This window comes from Trachemys scripta, chromosome 3 (genome assembly GCF_013100865.1).
Source record: "Trachemys scripta elegans isolate TJP31775 chromosome 3, CAS_Tse_1.0, whole genome shotgun sequence".
NCBI classification, from domain to species: Eukaryota; Metazoa; Chordata; order Testudines; family Emydidae; genus Trachemys; species Trachemys scripta.
The window spans coordinates 5,823,401-5,839,538 of record NC_048300.1 but is presented as its reverse complement, the minus strand read 5'-3'; the positions used below and the strand labels follow the sequence as shown (position 1 = coordinate 5,839,538).

Sequence of the window (16,138 nt, the reverse complement as noted above, 5' to 3'; positions counted from 1 at the left end):
TTCATTAGGAATCACTATTATGAAAAGGTTCATGTGTAAATGACTGCGGATTGCATTTTTTTACTGTTGTGCTCTGACAGTCCTGCAGTGGGAAGGTCAGGTCACATGCTATCTAGAGAAGTTTTGGCTGCTAGCTGCAGGGATGTTTTGGTACAAGGCATGCGGTTCTTCCTACGTATGTTTGAGAAACACTGAAAGTATGAGCTTAGTTTTGACATCTAGGCAGAAATGCCTGTTAGATCTTGCAGTCTTCTCCCAAGTGGGTTTTTTTTTTTCTCTTGGGATTTTTTTGAATTGGCCAATCTTTGAAAGTTTTTGCTTTTGTGAGAGCATGTCCTTTAAGCTTTGTCAGTTTATGCTTCTTGTTATGATTAGAGGCATCTTATATCTCTCTTCATTAAAATAAAAAACTTGAACAGATACTTTCATGTTTCTTTGTTGGGTATTGGCCTGCTTTTGGACACTGTTAAAGTGTTTTATCAGTGTTTTAATGCTGAGATTTCCTTCAGCTCTATATTCTCCAGAGCGTGAATCCTGTGATTGATATTTTTTTTAAAGGGAGAAATTATTTTCCTCTAACTTTGCTTCTTTGAAGGTATCACATAAGATTCTTATTTGTGGACCCATTTCCCATCAGAGTTTTGGAAGTATCCTCACCCTGTGTGTTTGCCTCTCTCCCTCTCTCTCTGCCTTTATATTAAGGGAATTTAGTGCTTGTAAAAGGGTATTGGATTGACAGCACTCAAAGTGCTCCCCACAAAACAGCACAGACAGCAACTGCACGCATTGGGGAGCACACTTCTACCAGGGTTAGGGTAGATAATAGTCTGTGGTGATTTAATCCTTGACTACACTTTTGAGATTACCAAAAATGTAACAATCACAATCAGTTGTGGTGGTGGTGGTGATTTAGATTGCGTTTGTGTAGCACCTAGCAAAGCGCAAGCTCAATCAAGCCCCCAAGTGCTACTGTAATATAAATAATAATTATAATAGTATATACATTATATATATATTATAGATCATTATATATGATCTATAATAATTAACAAGGTAACTAAAGCTGTAAGGTTTGTCAGTGGTTTCTGATAGTGTTCATTTCAAGGGATGATTAACTTTGAAGGTGACTATTTAGATATCAAGATTGCTAACTGATATTGATCAAAGCATGCAAGAAAGGAGAAAGATAATCATGTTACGAAGAAGAACTATTGTAAGTGACGTTTCTTTTGGGTACCCAAAGGGGGTGCAGATTGGGTGTGTGGACACAGCTTGCTGAAATACCACTGCTTCCCCCACTCCCCTCTCCCCATTTTACCTGTGTTTGTGTATAGTTTTAGTTAATGTTATTGCACAGTAGTGATGACCCCCATACACACCCTGGCTTTGCTGATCTAGTTTACGGTTTTATGGTAAGTATGAGTGAGGGTCGGGGAGTGTGTGTGTGTTTTGCTGAGAGATTGTGTTGATTTGTGCAGACGGTGAATGAGTGGGGTGTGCTGCGGTGAGGGGCTACATGTGTTTGGGATTATTGTGGGTGGTGGTGGTGGTATGTGGGTGGTTTTGAAAAGCTATGGCAGTTTATTCTTTCCCTGTGGTCCTAATTATGTTGTCCTAGTGTGTGCCTGGGGGATCTCCATTTCCCATGTACAAGGAAGGAGGGATTGGTGTGAGCCACTTCTGCAGCAGTGTCCCCCACCACCCTGCTCTGTGTGGGATCAGGAATCTGCACAAGGGGAGGTGGCAAGCAATGAACAGGTACAGCTGAGGATATGTACTTTGTTCCCCAGCTGGGCCTCCATAGTTACACCAGAAAGAATAGGATAGCCCTAACCTTCCACAGCCCTCCCCCACTTTAAAGGGGGTCTTGTGGAAGCTATCAGTTGAGGAGGTCCTGATAGTGTGGCTTCATTGGTGTGGCACTGACAGACTGGGGGCTACAGGGATCCCATGTCAGGGCTAAAGCACAGAGCCTATGGAGGGGTGATCCCTGGCCTCCATGGAATCCCCAAGCAACAGTAGTCTTTGAATTCTGTTGGGGAAAGAACATATATCCCACTCCTTCACCCCCCACCTTACAGAACAATTTGGAAAGAATTCCTTGTGGAGATGCTCTGTTTTCCTCCCCATTTCCCCCTTTCATGGATTTTTCTTTTGTGAAAAGTTGTCTTTGGTCCCATGGTAACTAAGTATTAAAGTTGTGCAATTAAGCACTGAAAAGGCAGGAGAAGCAAAAGTGAATGTGCAACCTTAACTCTGCCCCGTGTGTGTGTGTGTATATGCTTAATGATACTCTTTAAATTGGTAGTTGCATGTTACCTAAGATGCACACACATTTTAAGTCTCTAAAAAATATTGTATTGAATGGTTTAAGAAAAAGCATGCCATTACATAATTAAAGGCACCATTGTAGTGCATATGGTTGAGTGCTCTTTTTAAAATTTTGCTTTTGTTGACTTTTGAGTGCTGTTCAGCCTAGTGTTAGGATAGCTTTTTGCATTTAATCAGGTTTAATTTAGTTGAGGGATTTCTGTAGCATGATATCATTAGTGTACTAGAATTCGAGTTTTAGCCCATGAGAATAGTACAGAATTTGGTATTATATAGTGTTTCATACTATCCCAAAGCTTGCTTTACTGTACAGAAGCTGTTTTACAATACAGTGAATAAGAAACCTATTAGGACAATGATTATGCTGGAAAATATAGCAAGCCTTACATGCTTAGCAGTAGTTCACATGTAGCCTTAGATATGATGATCTGTTTTACTGGGGAAGTGTGATTGCCAACGGTGGATTATTTTCCCAGGGACAGTATTGAACTAAGCCACAGTTCTATAAGGAACACAAAAATTGTCTTTTTCTGGCTGTTCTTAAAGATCTGCTCTCTTAACAGACCACATAGCCACTAAATCTTAGATTTTGTGCCTTTACATTGCATTGATTACCGATGTTTCGTCTCGATGACGAAACACTACAAATGCATATAATTATTCATACTTACTTGCACTGCGATAAACCCTGTCGGCTATGGATCAAGGCCACATTGTACTAGGCACTTGTACGCTTGTAATAAAAGACATTTCCCATAACAGCCTAAAATATTGGCATATGACAAGAGACTGGTGGATTCCACAACCAAGTGGGGGTTAAGATGAGGTATGAGCAAAGTGATCATGTTTATATAATAAGCCGTTAGCAACTGCCTAGCCATCCCCCCATCAAACGTTTTGTAGGCATCACAGCAGAGATGAGTTTTAGGGAAGGATTAGAAGAAAGATAATGTAGTGGATTTAGATTTAGATTTTAAAGGGACTTCTCACATTCGTAACGGGTGGAGTGCAAGAAAGTACACAAATGCTTGAGGAAAACATGGGCAATGAAAGCTGGTATTGGTAGGGCAAGAGTGGGATTGATGGCACAATATTGTATTAGAATTGAAAAGCAGGGCAGAGCTAAGCTATGAAGGGCCTTAAGGGTGAAGGACAAGTGGCTTGTGTTTGATGTGGTGGAGAAGAGGAAGCCAATGAAGCGATGCAAAGAATGGTTGAAGGGTCTGGTGAGGGTGGTAAGATTGCAAGTGTTGATGCTAGAGCAGTGCAGAAGGCAGTACTCAAGATGCAAGATGTTCAAGGTTTGGACTTGAGTTTTAACAGTGTGGACAGAAAAATGAGGCTGGAATTTTGAAAGGTTGCACAGGAAGATGGAACAGCAAATAGATGTGGCTTGTATGTGTGGATAAAAAAAGAGATATGCAAGTCAAAGATGAAGCCCATCTGACAACCCTGATGTGACAAGAGAGGGGAGGAGATGGGTGGGAAAAGAACAAGGGCTCATTTTTGACTGTATAAAGTTTCAGTTGATGGCTAGACATTATGATGAGATATTAAAGACTGGTTGAAAAGAGTTTGAGCAGATGGAGACAGGTTTGGAGCAGAGAAGTAGATTTGAGTCAGCAGGGCAAAGATTGTGGTTGAAGCCATAGTTGCTGATATCCTCCAAAGATGGGGTGCAGGAGCTTTAAAGGAGGGAGCCTAGGATGGAGCCATATGGAACTCCCACCAAAAGAGGGAAGGAGGAGATGGGGACCCACCAAACGAGACACTGAAGGAGCAATGAAAGAGGTGGGAGGAGAACCAGAAGATGGCAGAGTCGCAAAAGTCCCCTGTTCCTCTCCCCCATTTGCTTCTTGGCATTTAAAAAGTTCCTTTGAACCTGGATAGGTGTTGGGGTTTCTTTGCAGAATTCCAGCCTGAAATGAGGAATAGTCTAGATCTAGCACTCCATCCTTCCTCAGCACTCATACCAAATCTTCTAAGAATATCCAAAAAGCATATTTAGCCTAATACGTAGTGTTCGCTGACCTGTGGTGGTGATACAATGATGCTAATATAGAAGTAAAGGTCTTCGTGGAAAAATGTAAAGATTTGAACCCATCCACCCTATTTATATCCTGCTTGCTCAGTATGTGGTTAAAGCTGACATTAATATCCCTGGCTACTGCTATTAGATGATGAACTGCCAGGACTACATTTTATTATAACTTCAATAGGAGTTAAAAGGTCTGGAAAAATGACACTCTGAGCTGCAGTTGCCTTACTGGTGAGAATAGTTAATTGAGCAATCAGAAGTCTTCCCTCCCCTGCCCCCAAATCTATGTTCCATGGATGCACATGGTTCTAATTTTCAGCCCTGCCTACTGCATGTGCTCACATAAATCTGAAAATCAGGGCTCCGATTTGGCCGCTGAATAGCGGTATGGCGTAACGACACCTCTCTCAAGCTGCTGCCTTATTCTGCTGAATCTTAGCTTTCATGTATAAAACAAAAACCAAAGGAAGTCTCTAGCTGTCATGGTTGCAAAGAAAACTTCAAAAAACTGAACATAGTGTAACAGCACCCAAGATCTCTATGCGAGTCTGCAGAGAGCATGCAACAATAGCTCAGGGAGGTGTGAACTGCCCCAGTCCTCTCAGTGAGAAGTTCGCTCAGATGCCCAGTGACATTAACTATCTCATTCTTCGCGTAAGAAAAGAGAGAAGGGCATCGCAGATCTGCACCATTTACTGCGAGTGGTCTTATTTTGGTGCCACAGTTGGGGTAGCATTTGGGAGACACTACCACATATTTTCCTCCCAATTCCAGGAGGCTAGCAGAGCCCATGGGCCTATTCATGCCATACTGATTGGGAGCCAAGATCAAAGAGCTCAGAGGACATGCCCAGTCATATTTTGCACATCTGCATGACCTGCTCTCACGGGCATTTAATTCGATAGAGCGGAGCTTATTTTGTGAGCAGAGCACCACGTTTTATTTCCCTATTGGATCTCTGTTGAAAATACACCCCATTTGTTCCCATAAATGAGGCGTGCCTACAATGTTTGCTGCATATGCAAGATTTACTGACCCTAAAAGTCCTTAAGATCATATTTTTTAATTAAAAAAAAAAAGCCAAAATCTTCATTCTGTTTATTTCTTAAGAGCATAGGGGGAAAACAGTGATTCCATTGAGACATAACTCATCCAAATTGGATTAAAATTGTTGTAATACTTCACTGCTCAAAGAAACATACAAATAAACAACTTAACATTATAAAGCTTTCAAAAATAAAAGCCCCTCTTTTCTTGATGTGTGCCTGTCTCGATTCCAGTACTACGGCCTGCAGCTCTAGCTGCTTTCACTCTCTTAGCCAGGAGCTCCTCTTTTGATCTCCCACGGGTACATGTGCTTCTCTGCATGTGTTCCTCACTGTTTCCCTCACAGCAAAGTTTCTTTTCGTGTCACCAGCTCTTTTGAAAGTGGTCAGACTTCTCCCCGTGAAGTGCCATACTGCTGCCACTAGAACTCCTAGACTTTACCTCCTCTCGTCTTCCCCCGTGAATAAGATTTTTCTTCTTTTTTTGGCCTCTTTGTTGGAAGTGCGTGACACACTGTGAGGCGGGTTTGTGTATCTTAAATCTGTTAACAGACTTGTATGCGTGATTCAGGTTATAGAAACTGTGTCTGATTATGAAATGCACATCCAGCTGTAAGGGGGGAAACTGCCAGAGCCTTAGAAATTCTATGTTATTCTTTGGGGGATAGAATGAAGTTGGTAAGAGTTACAGTTGTTCATATTTTGGTTTTCAGTTGTATCTCACCTAAATAATGTTTAGGGCTTCAGTCTCACTTACACCAAATCCACTTTACAATATAAAGAAGCCTTAAAGTGAGTGTTCTGTAATTTGAGCCTCAAGCCCTGTAGTTCAGAAATGTTTAAGAAAAGGCCTGATTAGATTCATGAGTTGGAACTAAATTGGTACACAATTTGTACTCATTGAAGCACAGAGGGGAAGTGAGGCATGTAGAAAAAGGCAAACCATTACAAGAACCTTAAAATACATAGTTTCTTGTCTATTTAAGTCACAACATTAAGTATTTTATAGAAGTTGAGAGGGAGAGGGAATGACATAGCACAACAGAGAGAGAATTGTAGGCCTCTGAAAATAATCCGAATGGAAGAGGAAGGCAAATAGAAATGTACTCACTACCCAGTGGCCTAAGTAAACAAGACTTCAGGAAAAGGGAAAAGAAAACAATTGAGAGAAAATATACATAACAGTGAGATTTTGCTTAAGTTGATACATGATGCAATACAGCTATTGGAACAGAATCTCAGTACCCGAAAGGCTATTTTTCTAAAATTAGTTAAAACATGCAAAAATGCACTAACCGTGTGCAGTTATTTCTACAGATAACTTTCTGCCTGTCCGAAGGAGCTTGTGTGTTGTACTGTTGTCAGTTCTGCCAAGTCATGAGAATAAAACCTCAGGTGTAAAAACAAATGGAACAGAACTAAAGGATGAGTCAATTCCTTGTTTCGCAGATTTCCAGAGGCTAGGACTGATAAACGAATGGCATGGGCAGGTTTTAAAGAGAGTCCCATGTGCTAAAGGGGTTGAGCTTTGTGGGTCAGGGATGAGGATGTTTTTATTTTGTTTAACAAATAAAGTAAACTTATCTCATGGGAGTGTCCCGGTCCAAGCAATGGAGATTGAATTGGCCTGTTTATTAAAAATAATATCAGGGACACATTTTGCTAGTGCATTCTGTTCCTGTGTCACTGTTCATTTTTAAAATAGACCCTTAAAATGGTATCTCTTTGATACTCTTCTATTGTACTTTCTTCCAAAAAATCACAAGAAAAACACATAGTGAACAGTTTATAATATGCAGTATTGATTTCAGAGTCCATGACACCTTCTTGTTCTCTGTGGCTTAAATAATATCTGTTTCCATTGATTTCTGTAAGTCAAAAGTTACTGTGTGGACTACCTTTTAATTAAGTGTTTGCTAAATGTTTACATTTGGTGTTTATACTTACCACAGGTTTGAATATCGGTAGCAATAGTTTCAAGACCAAGGAAATCAACAAAATCAGTTCTGAAGCTAGTTTTTCATCTAGTGAAAGAAGAAGTCCTTTGTCAAGGTAAAGTCATTAGAGCATTTCATTTCTGAATGGCTTTAGCAGAGTAAGAAGTGCCAGAAGAAAATGAATAAAACTCTGAATATATATTATTTTGTTTGTGACTTGTACAAGGGTTAAGGTTCGTATTTGTGTTTATTCAGTATAACAACCTAAACTTTAGTACACCTTAGAAAATATTTGCACCAAAGTCAGGTATTGTTTTGCAGCTGTTGTTTTCTCATTTTAAGACTCAATTGACATCTCAGTGAACCACAAATTAGCGTGTACAGCTGCTCTCAGTAGGGCTACTTAGAGACCAGACAATAGAAGTTGTCAGGAAAAGGGCAGACATAAAACATAAAGTCTTGAAGAAATAAAGTGGCATGTTTCTTCTTGTAGATGTAGCTGAGAAGTAAACTAACTGTAGCTCAATACGTATTTTTTAAAAAGTATTTGATGCTAGAGTATTTGTTACTTTCTTTTCTTTTACTTTCAAATTGAGTATGTTTAATTAATGACCTTGCCTTTTTCTTAAAGGTGCAATTTATCTTTTTAGATTGGTAAAACTGCAGCAGTTCCTTTTGATTCTTTGAGCAGTGTGATGTTAGATGTTCCTTGAATTTGTCATCAGCATGAAATACTAACCAAACAGTGGCAGTCAAATTAGTGGTCAAGAAACAGTAGAAAATGGAATATAATACAACTATCTCCTGAAATTTTAGCTTGGCTTTAGATTGTTATCTGGATGCTTATTAAAACATCACAGTAAGTGGGTTCTGTTAGGATGTGGTTCCTTGTCAGAAAACTGCCATTTATGACAGCCGATAAAATACTTTAAAACATTTTGATGAATTATTTAATCCCATCTAAATTTACAGCATGTTTACATCCTTTTGTACTTTGTAATATTCATAATGATTTTATTGGTGACATTAATTGTCAAAGGAAACAGTTCCAAGATAATTTTAGAAGAAATCTGAATTTCTTATTTTGTGCTGATTTGTATTTCATTTAAAAAATCACAAGAGTTTCTCTTATTCCAGTGCAATAAAGTTAATTAATGTGAAATGATTAAGACTTGTGTAAAATATTGACAAAGTAAGTCTTTGCTTTTGTTTAAAATAAAACTTTCCATTTTAAGATGATTAAACTTTCCTTTATTGTAACCTAATTTCTATTTGGGAAGCTGATACTCTAAGCAAATAAAGCCTAATATTATGAAGTGCCAATGAGTTCCTTTATATTATTTTTTTAAAAGCCCCGTGTTTATACATTTTTGGTTAGCCTCTGCTCCCATTGACTTCAGTGAGAGAAGGATCAGGCCCTTAATGTGATTATAAAAAAGCAGGTCTTAGGTCTTTTAAGAAAATATGTACAATTTAATGAACTATGCAAAAATATTTTCAAGCATTAATTTTACTTTGTTTAGCATGTTACAGTGCTGGTTTATAATGTGTGTTGGCAACTTTCAACATTTATTTAAATGCTATTCATGTACAATTCTTTAGTCTTAATTTTACCTTTTCAAATTCATATGCACACTAGGCAGATTTTGGAAACCATTGACTTTGCCTTATAATTTCATGCCTTTGGTCTCTTAGAAGTAAACATTTAGAACTAAATCCTGGATTAAGATATTTTTAAAGGTTTTTTTAAAGTAGCATCAAAGTTATTTTCCCGAATAACTTAGAAATAATAGTGCCTTTTCAAGATAAAGTCTATTAGTAACACTTGCTGCTGGACACTTGACATCTGTCTTACAAAGATATTTGGAAGCGCAAAGTAGCCAAAGAAGTATGAAAGAATGGGAAATAGAGAGCTCAGGTGGTTGCTTATTTGTGGTCGGGATGCAGTGAAATTTCTTAGAGGCTTACATTTAAGGATTCCACTTATTGCAGTCACTTCTTGTGCTTTATTGCTTTTACAAGTGGTCTCGAAACCAGTACTTGAGAATAAACATAACAGTGTAGTACTGCTGTGGTACTTTTTAAAAAATTCTTCTTTGCTCTATCTTGTCACTGAGCTGATGAGTGACCTCGAAAAAGACCCTGCTGGACCTAAATAAAAAAAAATGGCCTCCTCTGATGTCCTAGAGACAATAATTATGATGTGCCAGTTAAGCCCAAACTACAGCTGAGGGATTTTACTTTAAAGCAGAGGCTTGGGCGCAAAAATGCATTTATAGCTCTTTGTCTGGCACCTCATTATGTGTGGGCCTGATTCATTAAGTAATTGGTTTGCAGTTGTTTACATGAGTATTAAGGCTTTCTATTCAGCAGCCTTTGAGAGATACATTGTGCAAATGTTGCATGTTATGAATGCGGAATGAGGGGCAGAGGACCAGTCCTATTGGCTAAACACTGCACTCTGTTGAAAAGCAAGAGAAAGAGATTGGGTGCTGCTTTGCATAGCAATGACTTTCTTAATAAGCTTTACAGATTAATACACACAAGCTATAAAAGATGCAAAGAGATACTCTTAGCACATTTATACATGCTCATTTCACTATTATGGTACTGGAGATGGGAAGAATCGAGTTCTTTCATATTCAGTTTTTCAGTGCAATGTCTTCAGTGCATGAGACTTAATAGAATCCGATATTTATTGTATTATAAATCATGGGGAAGTAGGCAGATCTGCAACAGTTTATTATTAAAGATTCTTTCAATGTAAATCTTTTTCTGCTATTGTATTTCCTACAGCAAAATCATTTTGTGGTTGAGTGGGGATGAAAGGCATAATGTACGAAGGAGTGAGTCTTAATAGGAAGCTGCTCTCTGAGTAAAGACCACTTGTTCCCTTTTGTTCAGAGGTGCATGCCATAGCTTCCTCTTCTCCCACAAATATTGTCGTGTTTTCCCTTAGCTATAAAACTATTTTTCCTGGATTCATTTACTCTACCAAGAATGTTTAAACTCCCTGAGATGTAACTTTAGTTTGAAGAGTATAATATTTTGCCAAAAGAAAAGAATGTGTTAAGTAATATAATTACTTGGGAGAAAAGGTCATGACTGAATCTCTCTAAAGCAGAGGGCAGAACACGATGTGTGTGGCATTTTGTAGTCCTGTAGCAACAGAATCAGCCAGTGGAGGTCACTAGCATTCTGGATAATTCTGTATTTTGATGCAGGCAGTTTATTTTTCTTAGGCTTGTTTGCTTTGTCACATTTCAGAATGATCTGAAGATTAAAGATAAATTGTAGACTGAGGTAACCACATAAGATTTTTAATTTGTCAACATATAAACACTCTATAAAGTATTTTTAATTGTGATTAAATTATATACTGGAAGTAATCCATTATATTCTGTACCAACTATTTCTTAAGCAAAAGTTGCATTTTTATTAATGTTGTGTTTATTCTAAATAAATAATCTGCCAATTGCAATTCATCTTCTTAATTATTTTATAAAGAAGTATTTAATGATGAGGGAATAACTAACATGCAATCTTAAATGCCACAGCATACTTTATTGTAGGTAGCCAGTTTAACCATCAGGGGGCACTCAGACTTTGCTAAATTAAAACAGCTTCCAAATTTCATCCTGCTTTTTCAAGTTAATAATTTATACTATTTTGGGGCCCTTACTTTCAGTTTTCTTAAGTTCTTGTCAATTTTTTAATGGATTTGTAAGAAAATTCTTCGTTTTGTCTGAAGTTCTAAGGAGATGCTACAGAGTTTAGGTATGAGGTTATTAAGTGGATATATTTTCTAGAAAGTTTACATCGACTTGAATAATGATCCAGAACCCTGAAAGTAACAGGACTTGAGTATATTTAGTCTAGATCGTTTATCATATTTACACTTATCACAGAGATACATAAGAGAATGAAAGCCTAACTAAGAGCTTTGATTACTGATTTATTTTAACATCATTTTATAATGCTTTTAATCTTCTGAGCTCTTTGCAAAGAAGTAAAGATTTTATAAATAATTGATTTTAGGGCTATATTTCTGACATTGTAGTGTAAGCATGACGCATGCAAAACTTACTGTAATGCATGATTTCTAAATCTTCACGATTTATATCATTAGTATCTTATGTTGACTAGTCAGGACCTTTCATGAAACTTCTATAAAAAGCAAGTTGATACTAGTTCTACACAGTTACTGAGACTTTTTTCTTTCTCGATTTTATATTTTGTGGTTTTGCTGTTAGCAAAGGAAACAGGATGCGCTGGGTGAAAATTCATCCCTCCCAGCACAAAGCTAGCCTTACATGAGCATTGTGCATGGAACTAAGTGGTAGTAGAAAGGAAGAAATTCCCACACACCCTAAACTCACAGCTCTTCAGTCGCCACTGTGTGCAATAGCCACCACTGCCCCGCTGAGTCTTTTGTGTAGAGGATTTGAGATATGCCCTAATGCAGATCTGATGGCTCATGGTCCCTACACCCCCTCTTCCCCTATGATTCAGGCCTATTGAGGACTGGCAGAGAGATTCCCTTTACTATACACGGAAAATGGAGGCCTTCTCTGCACCCACATCACATGCTCCCCTTACACAGCCCCACCGTGGGGTTTAAACGGTACAGCAGGCCTTGTATGGGCCCTGGGTGAATGTCAGCCTTTGTGCATCAGTTCTTGCAGGTGTAGTGTGTGAGGGTAAAATGTTCTGCCATCCACTGCCAGCTTGATAACTAGAAAGAGAGTCTGGTCTTAAACATAGGCTGTCTTATCATAGATCTTTATATCATAATTCAAATGTGATTGCACTTGGAAGCCTTAGTTTTAACGTAGTCCTCAGTTTTATTATTAATGAAATTACTATTGGATGTAGTTTATAGAAGCAAGATTCATGTCCTAATTCTCTCTGTTTAAGTTTCCATTGATCTTCCTGAAGTACATTTATCCGGTTTTTCTTCAGAAAATGATCAATTTTAAGTAAGCCAACTGTTCTTTTTCATGCTTATTAAAAGTACAGAAAAATTTCTTCATCAGCTGCACCTATCTTGAACGAGTTATTTTTCAGGAGGAAATAATAGCCCAAGTTGAAGCAAGTTTTTATTCTAATTCACAGAAAAAAATATATGACCACCCAGGAATAGAGATACTTTGTCACAGTCTGGAGACTGGAATTAAGTAGTCAGACTTACATTTTATCAGTGATAAGCTTTTTTAGACATTTTTGAAAAATGAGTAATTTTGGAGAAGGACCACAACTTCACCCCAAGTCATTGTTGGGAAGAAATTCTATACCTGCTATCTCTCACTCGGAGGGTTACTAAGAACTGCCTTGTGAAAAAGAAACAATTCTATTTGTCTACCGCATGGTATTGTGTCTCAACAATGCTTTTGCAAGATAGATTCACACAGGCTTCAAGCTCTTTTACAAGATTAGCCAATCTACTTCCAGGCATATTTTTATGGAATATCAATGTTTCTGTAACTAGGTCCTTTTCAGCTTTGTTTGTTTTTCTGATGGAAGATCTTTTTGTTTTCACTTAACATACAGTATAAGGGTTCAACAAGTTCTCTGCCAGAGATGTATCCAGCACAGAAATAAAAGAAAGTTTTCTGTTTTTCACTGAAACTTCTTTGACTTGATTCACTCTATTAGTATGTACCAAGGGGAATCTAGACCACCTCTCTCGAAATTTTCTTTATGGGGACAAATATTCTTCTTTAGGCACTTTTCATTTCCTTTTTGTTTCCAGAGCATCTTCCATATAGGCCCTTGTTTTATCAGATTAAATAGGCATCAAAATAGGAGATTTGGTCTAGAGAAAAATAGATGAGGAAATTGGCATTTGGAACTTAAACTGCTTTTTGATAGAACCTTGACATCTTTGGTTCCATGCTGGGATGCATTTTAGAGAAATTGAAGCATGTAGAGAGATACGAGTCTATAAATTTGCCTCAACTTATCTCCTTTATATAGACTCTTACAGTTCTTCCCTAGCAGTTTTGGATGATAATGATGATGATATGCTTCCTGTGTGGATGATGACTGTCATAATTGTATTTTCTGATTCAGAATATAAACCTTCTGGAATACAGAGAGCTTTTGTATCTTTTATCTGCATTGGCTAACATTTAATTTCAGGAGGCTGTTTAGGAAATGAGGCTTGTCACATTTTCTTTTTGCAACTCTGAATTCAGAACAGTCAGTAGTTTTCCACTGTCCATTCCTCTGGTCTCCCATTTCCATTTGCTAACGATACCCCAGCCTTTTTTACATGCCAGTGTTTCCAGAAAAGACTTTCCAAATTTGTCCCAGCATTCTACCAAGCCTCTTCTGATGCCCTTTTCAGTGGCTGTGTCCCTTGCTGTCCATCCTCTGGTCTACTACATCAAGGCCAAGATCCTGGTTTGCTGCTGCTGCTGCTGCTCTGTGCCATATTGCTAGTGGGTTCTGGTCCTAATGTCAGTGCAATCAGCCACGGGAGAATCATCTCAGTGGGGAGAGATCCTTGGGTGCTCCGACACTACTCCTCTCTCTTCTGCCACCATATAAGGGGGCCAAGGTCCTGCGATTGTGGCATCCCTATAGCCCTGATCATCCCTGGCTACCCTATCCAGGGGCAGCTGTAGCTTTTTTGCCACCCCAAGCATGGCAGGCAGGCTGCCTTTGGCAGCATGCCTGCAGGAGGTCCCCGGTCCCACGGATTCAGTGGCATGCCTGTGGGAGGTCCGACGGTTCTTCAGCTTCGGCGTACCCACCGCTGAATTGCCACTGAATCCACGGGACTGGCGGACCTCCCGCAGGCAAGCAGCCGAAGGCTGCCTGACTGCCGCCATCGCAGGGACCGGCAGGTTGCCCCCTGCGGGTTGCCGCCCCAGGCACGCGCTTGGAGTGCTGGTGCCTGGAGCTGCCGCTGACCCTATCGTCCCCTTGAGGCCATTGACAGCCAGCATAACATAGTGCTGGCTTCATGCTGCTTTAAGTTCCGCAAGGGGACCACTGAAACCCAGCTAGCTTAGAATTAGGAGAAAGTAAAGGCCAATTTTCCATCCACACTACCAAGCTGTGCAGTGTGATTGTCAGGCATACTCAAGAATCTGGGTCCAGATGATCAGTTCTGTCTTGTATTTATTTGGGGCTGGGCCAGGCAAAAAAAAAAAAGGCCAGGCACAGAGAGGCATCCTGAACGCTCTACCCTGGTGTAATAAGAATCAAGCCTCTTTCATTGATAATGGAAGATGAAGAAGCAGAGTGAGTATAAACAGCAGCTATCAACTGATGATTTTGCTTTGCTGAAATCCATGAAAGATGAAATGGTTCTTGCACAGTCCGTCACAGAAGTCACTTCACTCAGCAACAGGTGGCAACTGATTCTGTCCCAGGAAAAAATGATGCTGCAACCAGAACAGCATCTCCTGAAATCCATTTCTGTAGCCTGGATCTGTAAGGTGTTGGGTGCCTCCTGAACTATACTGAGGACTGTCAACTCCTAAACTAAATGGGAGCTGAGGGTGCTTGGCACCTTGCAGGACTAAACCCTTAGCCCCAGATTTAGCAAGCTGCCCCTTTTCAGCAACGTGTGCAGACCCCTTCTTGAGCATGTGCTTAAAGTTAGGCACATCCTTTAAGTTCATTGCTAAATGAATAGGGATGGCCATCAGTATAAGTGCTTTGTTAAACTGGCGCTGAGGTTGTAAAGCTGAATGTCTAATGAACCTCACCTTGAGGGCAAAATGTTATACTGATTGCTGTGTGTGTGTGTAAGAGTTTTTTAAATTCATGACTAAGGGTCTCAGATGGATTTCGTTTGAATGGTATAAAATGTAAGATTAATGCTGTAAGATTAATAAATTAAAATAATTTGCTTCAACAAGATGTATCGACTGTTTGGTAACTAAACAGTTCTTTTTAATTTGTAATATACAACATATATGAATGTAAACTCTTCAGTTTAATATTTTGGTTGAACTTTAACTGAGACATTTTTAGTAAGGACAGCTAGTATATTATAGACCTTCTAGGATTTTTGCCCAAGTTCAACAGAAATATAAAATAACCTATTACACAACACAACGTATTTCTTTTACTTAAAAGGGTAAAACATGTTATAGTTGTAGTGTAATGAAACTCCCCTCTTGCTCTTCAATTAAGTTTATCTTTTCAGTTGTTCATTAGTAGATCGTAGTAAATGTAGCCCTTGTTCTTGAGCCCTTACTCACCAGTGGGATTACTTGCTTGAGTGAGAATTTGCAGTGTCCGCCTCTGTAATTAGACAGAGAAACATATAAAATAGTATTCAGAGAATATTTGTACAAATGTTTTGACATTTAGGATCTTTCACTGACTTTCCTGTGATAGTTATTAGAATATTTCTTTTAAACCCTTGGCTTTAAATCATTATCTTTAGGATCTCTTTTTTCTTTAATGGAATACTACAGGTGTATAAAATCTCAACATAATTGCTTTAAGAATAAGTCCCGTTTTAACTGCTGTGAAGGTTTCAAATTGACATTTGTTTATATTTCAACAGTTTGAACAGCCATATCACAAATATCTCCTATTCAGTCTTCCTTATGAAAATCAACTGAAGCTTTATTTTTTAGTGCTTATCACAGGATTGTTAATATAACAATCACAGGATTGTTAATATAACAGTTAATTCTCCTACATCATTGCCCCCATGTGATTATTTCACAGCACCAACACAATACACATGCTGCACACAAAAGATCAAAATGATTCCAGCTTGTTTGAGAGATTGAAAAGGGTTTGTGATGCTCTAGACA

At 38.7% G+C, this 16,138-nt stretch overlaps 1 protein-coding gene across 3 annotated transcripts in view; it reads left to right on the top strand.

Annotated features, from left to right (window-relative positions):
* The window catches only part of KIZ (kizuna centrosomal protein), a 93,651-nt gene that overhangs the window by 72,096 nt on the left and 5,417 nt on the right, over positions 1–16,138 (top strand). For 2 of the 3 annotated variants that reach the window (XM_034764030.1, XM_034764029.1), the window contains one exon: positions 7,368–7,467. The exons of the other annotated variant lie outside the window; for it this stretch is intronic. In XM_034764030.1, coding sequence (XP_034619921.1) covers positions 7,368–7,467 — 100 coding nt within the window. The remainder of the gene's footprint in view (positions 1–7,367; positions 7,468–16,138) is intronic. 3 annotated transcript variants of the gene reach the window in all.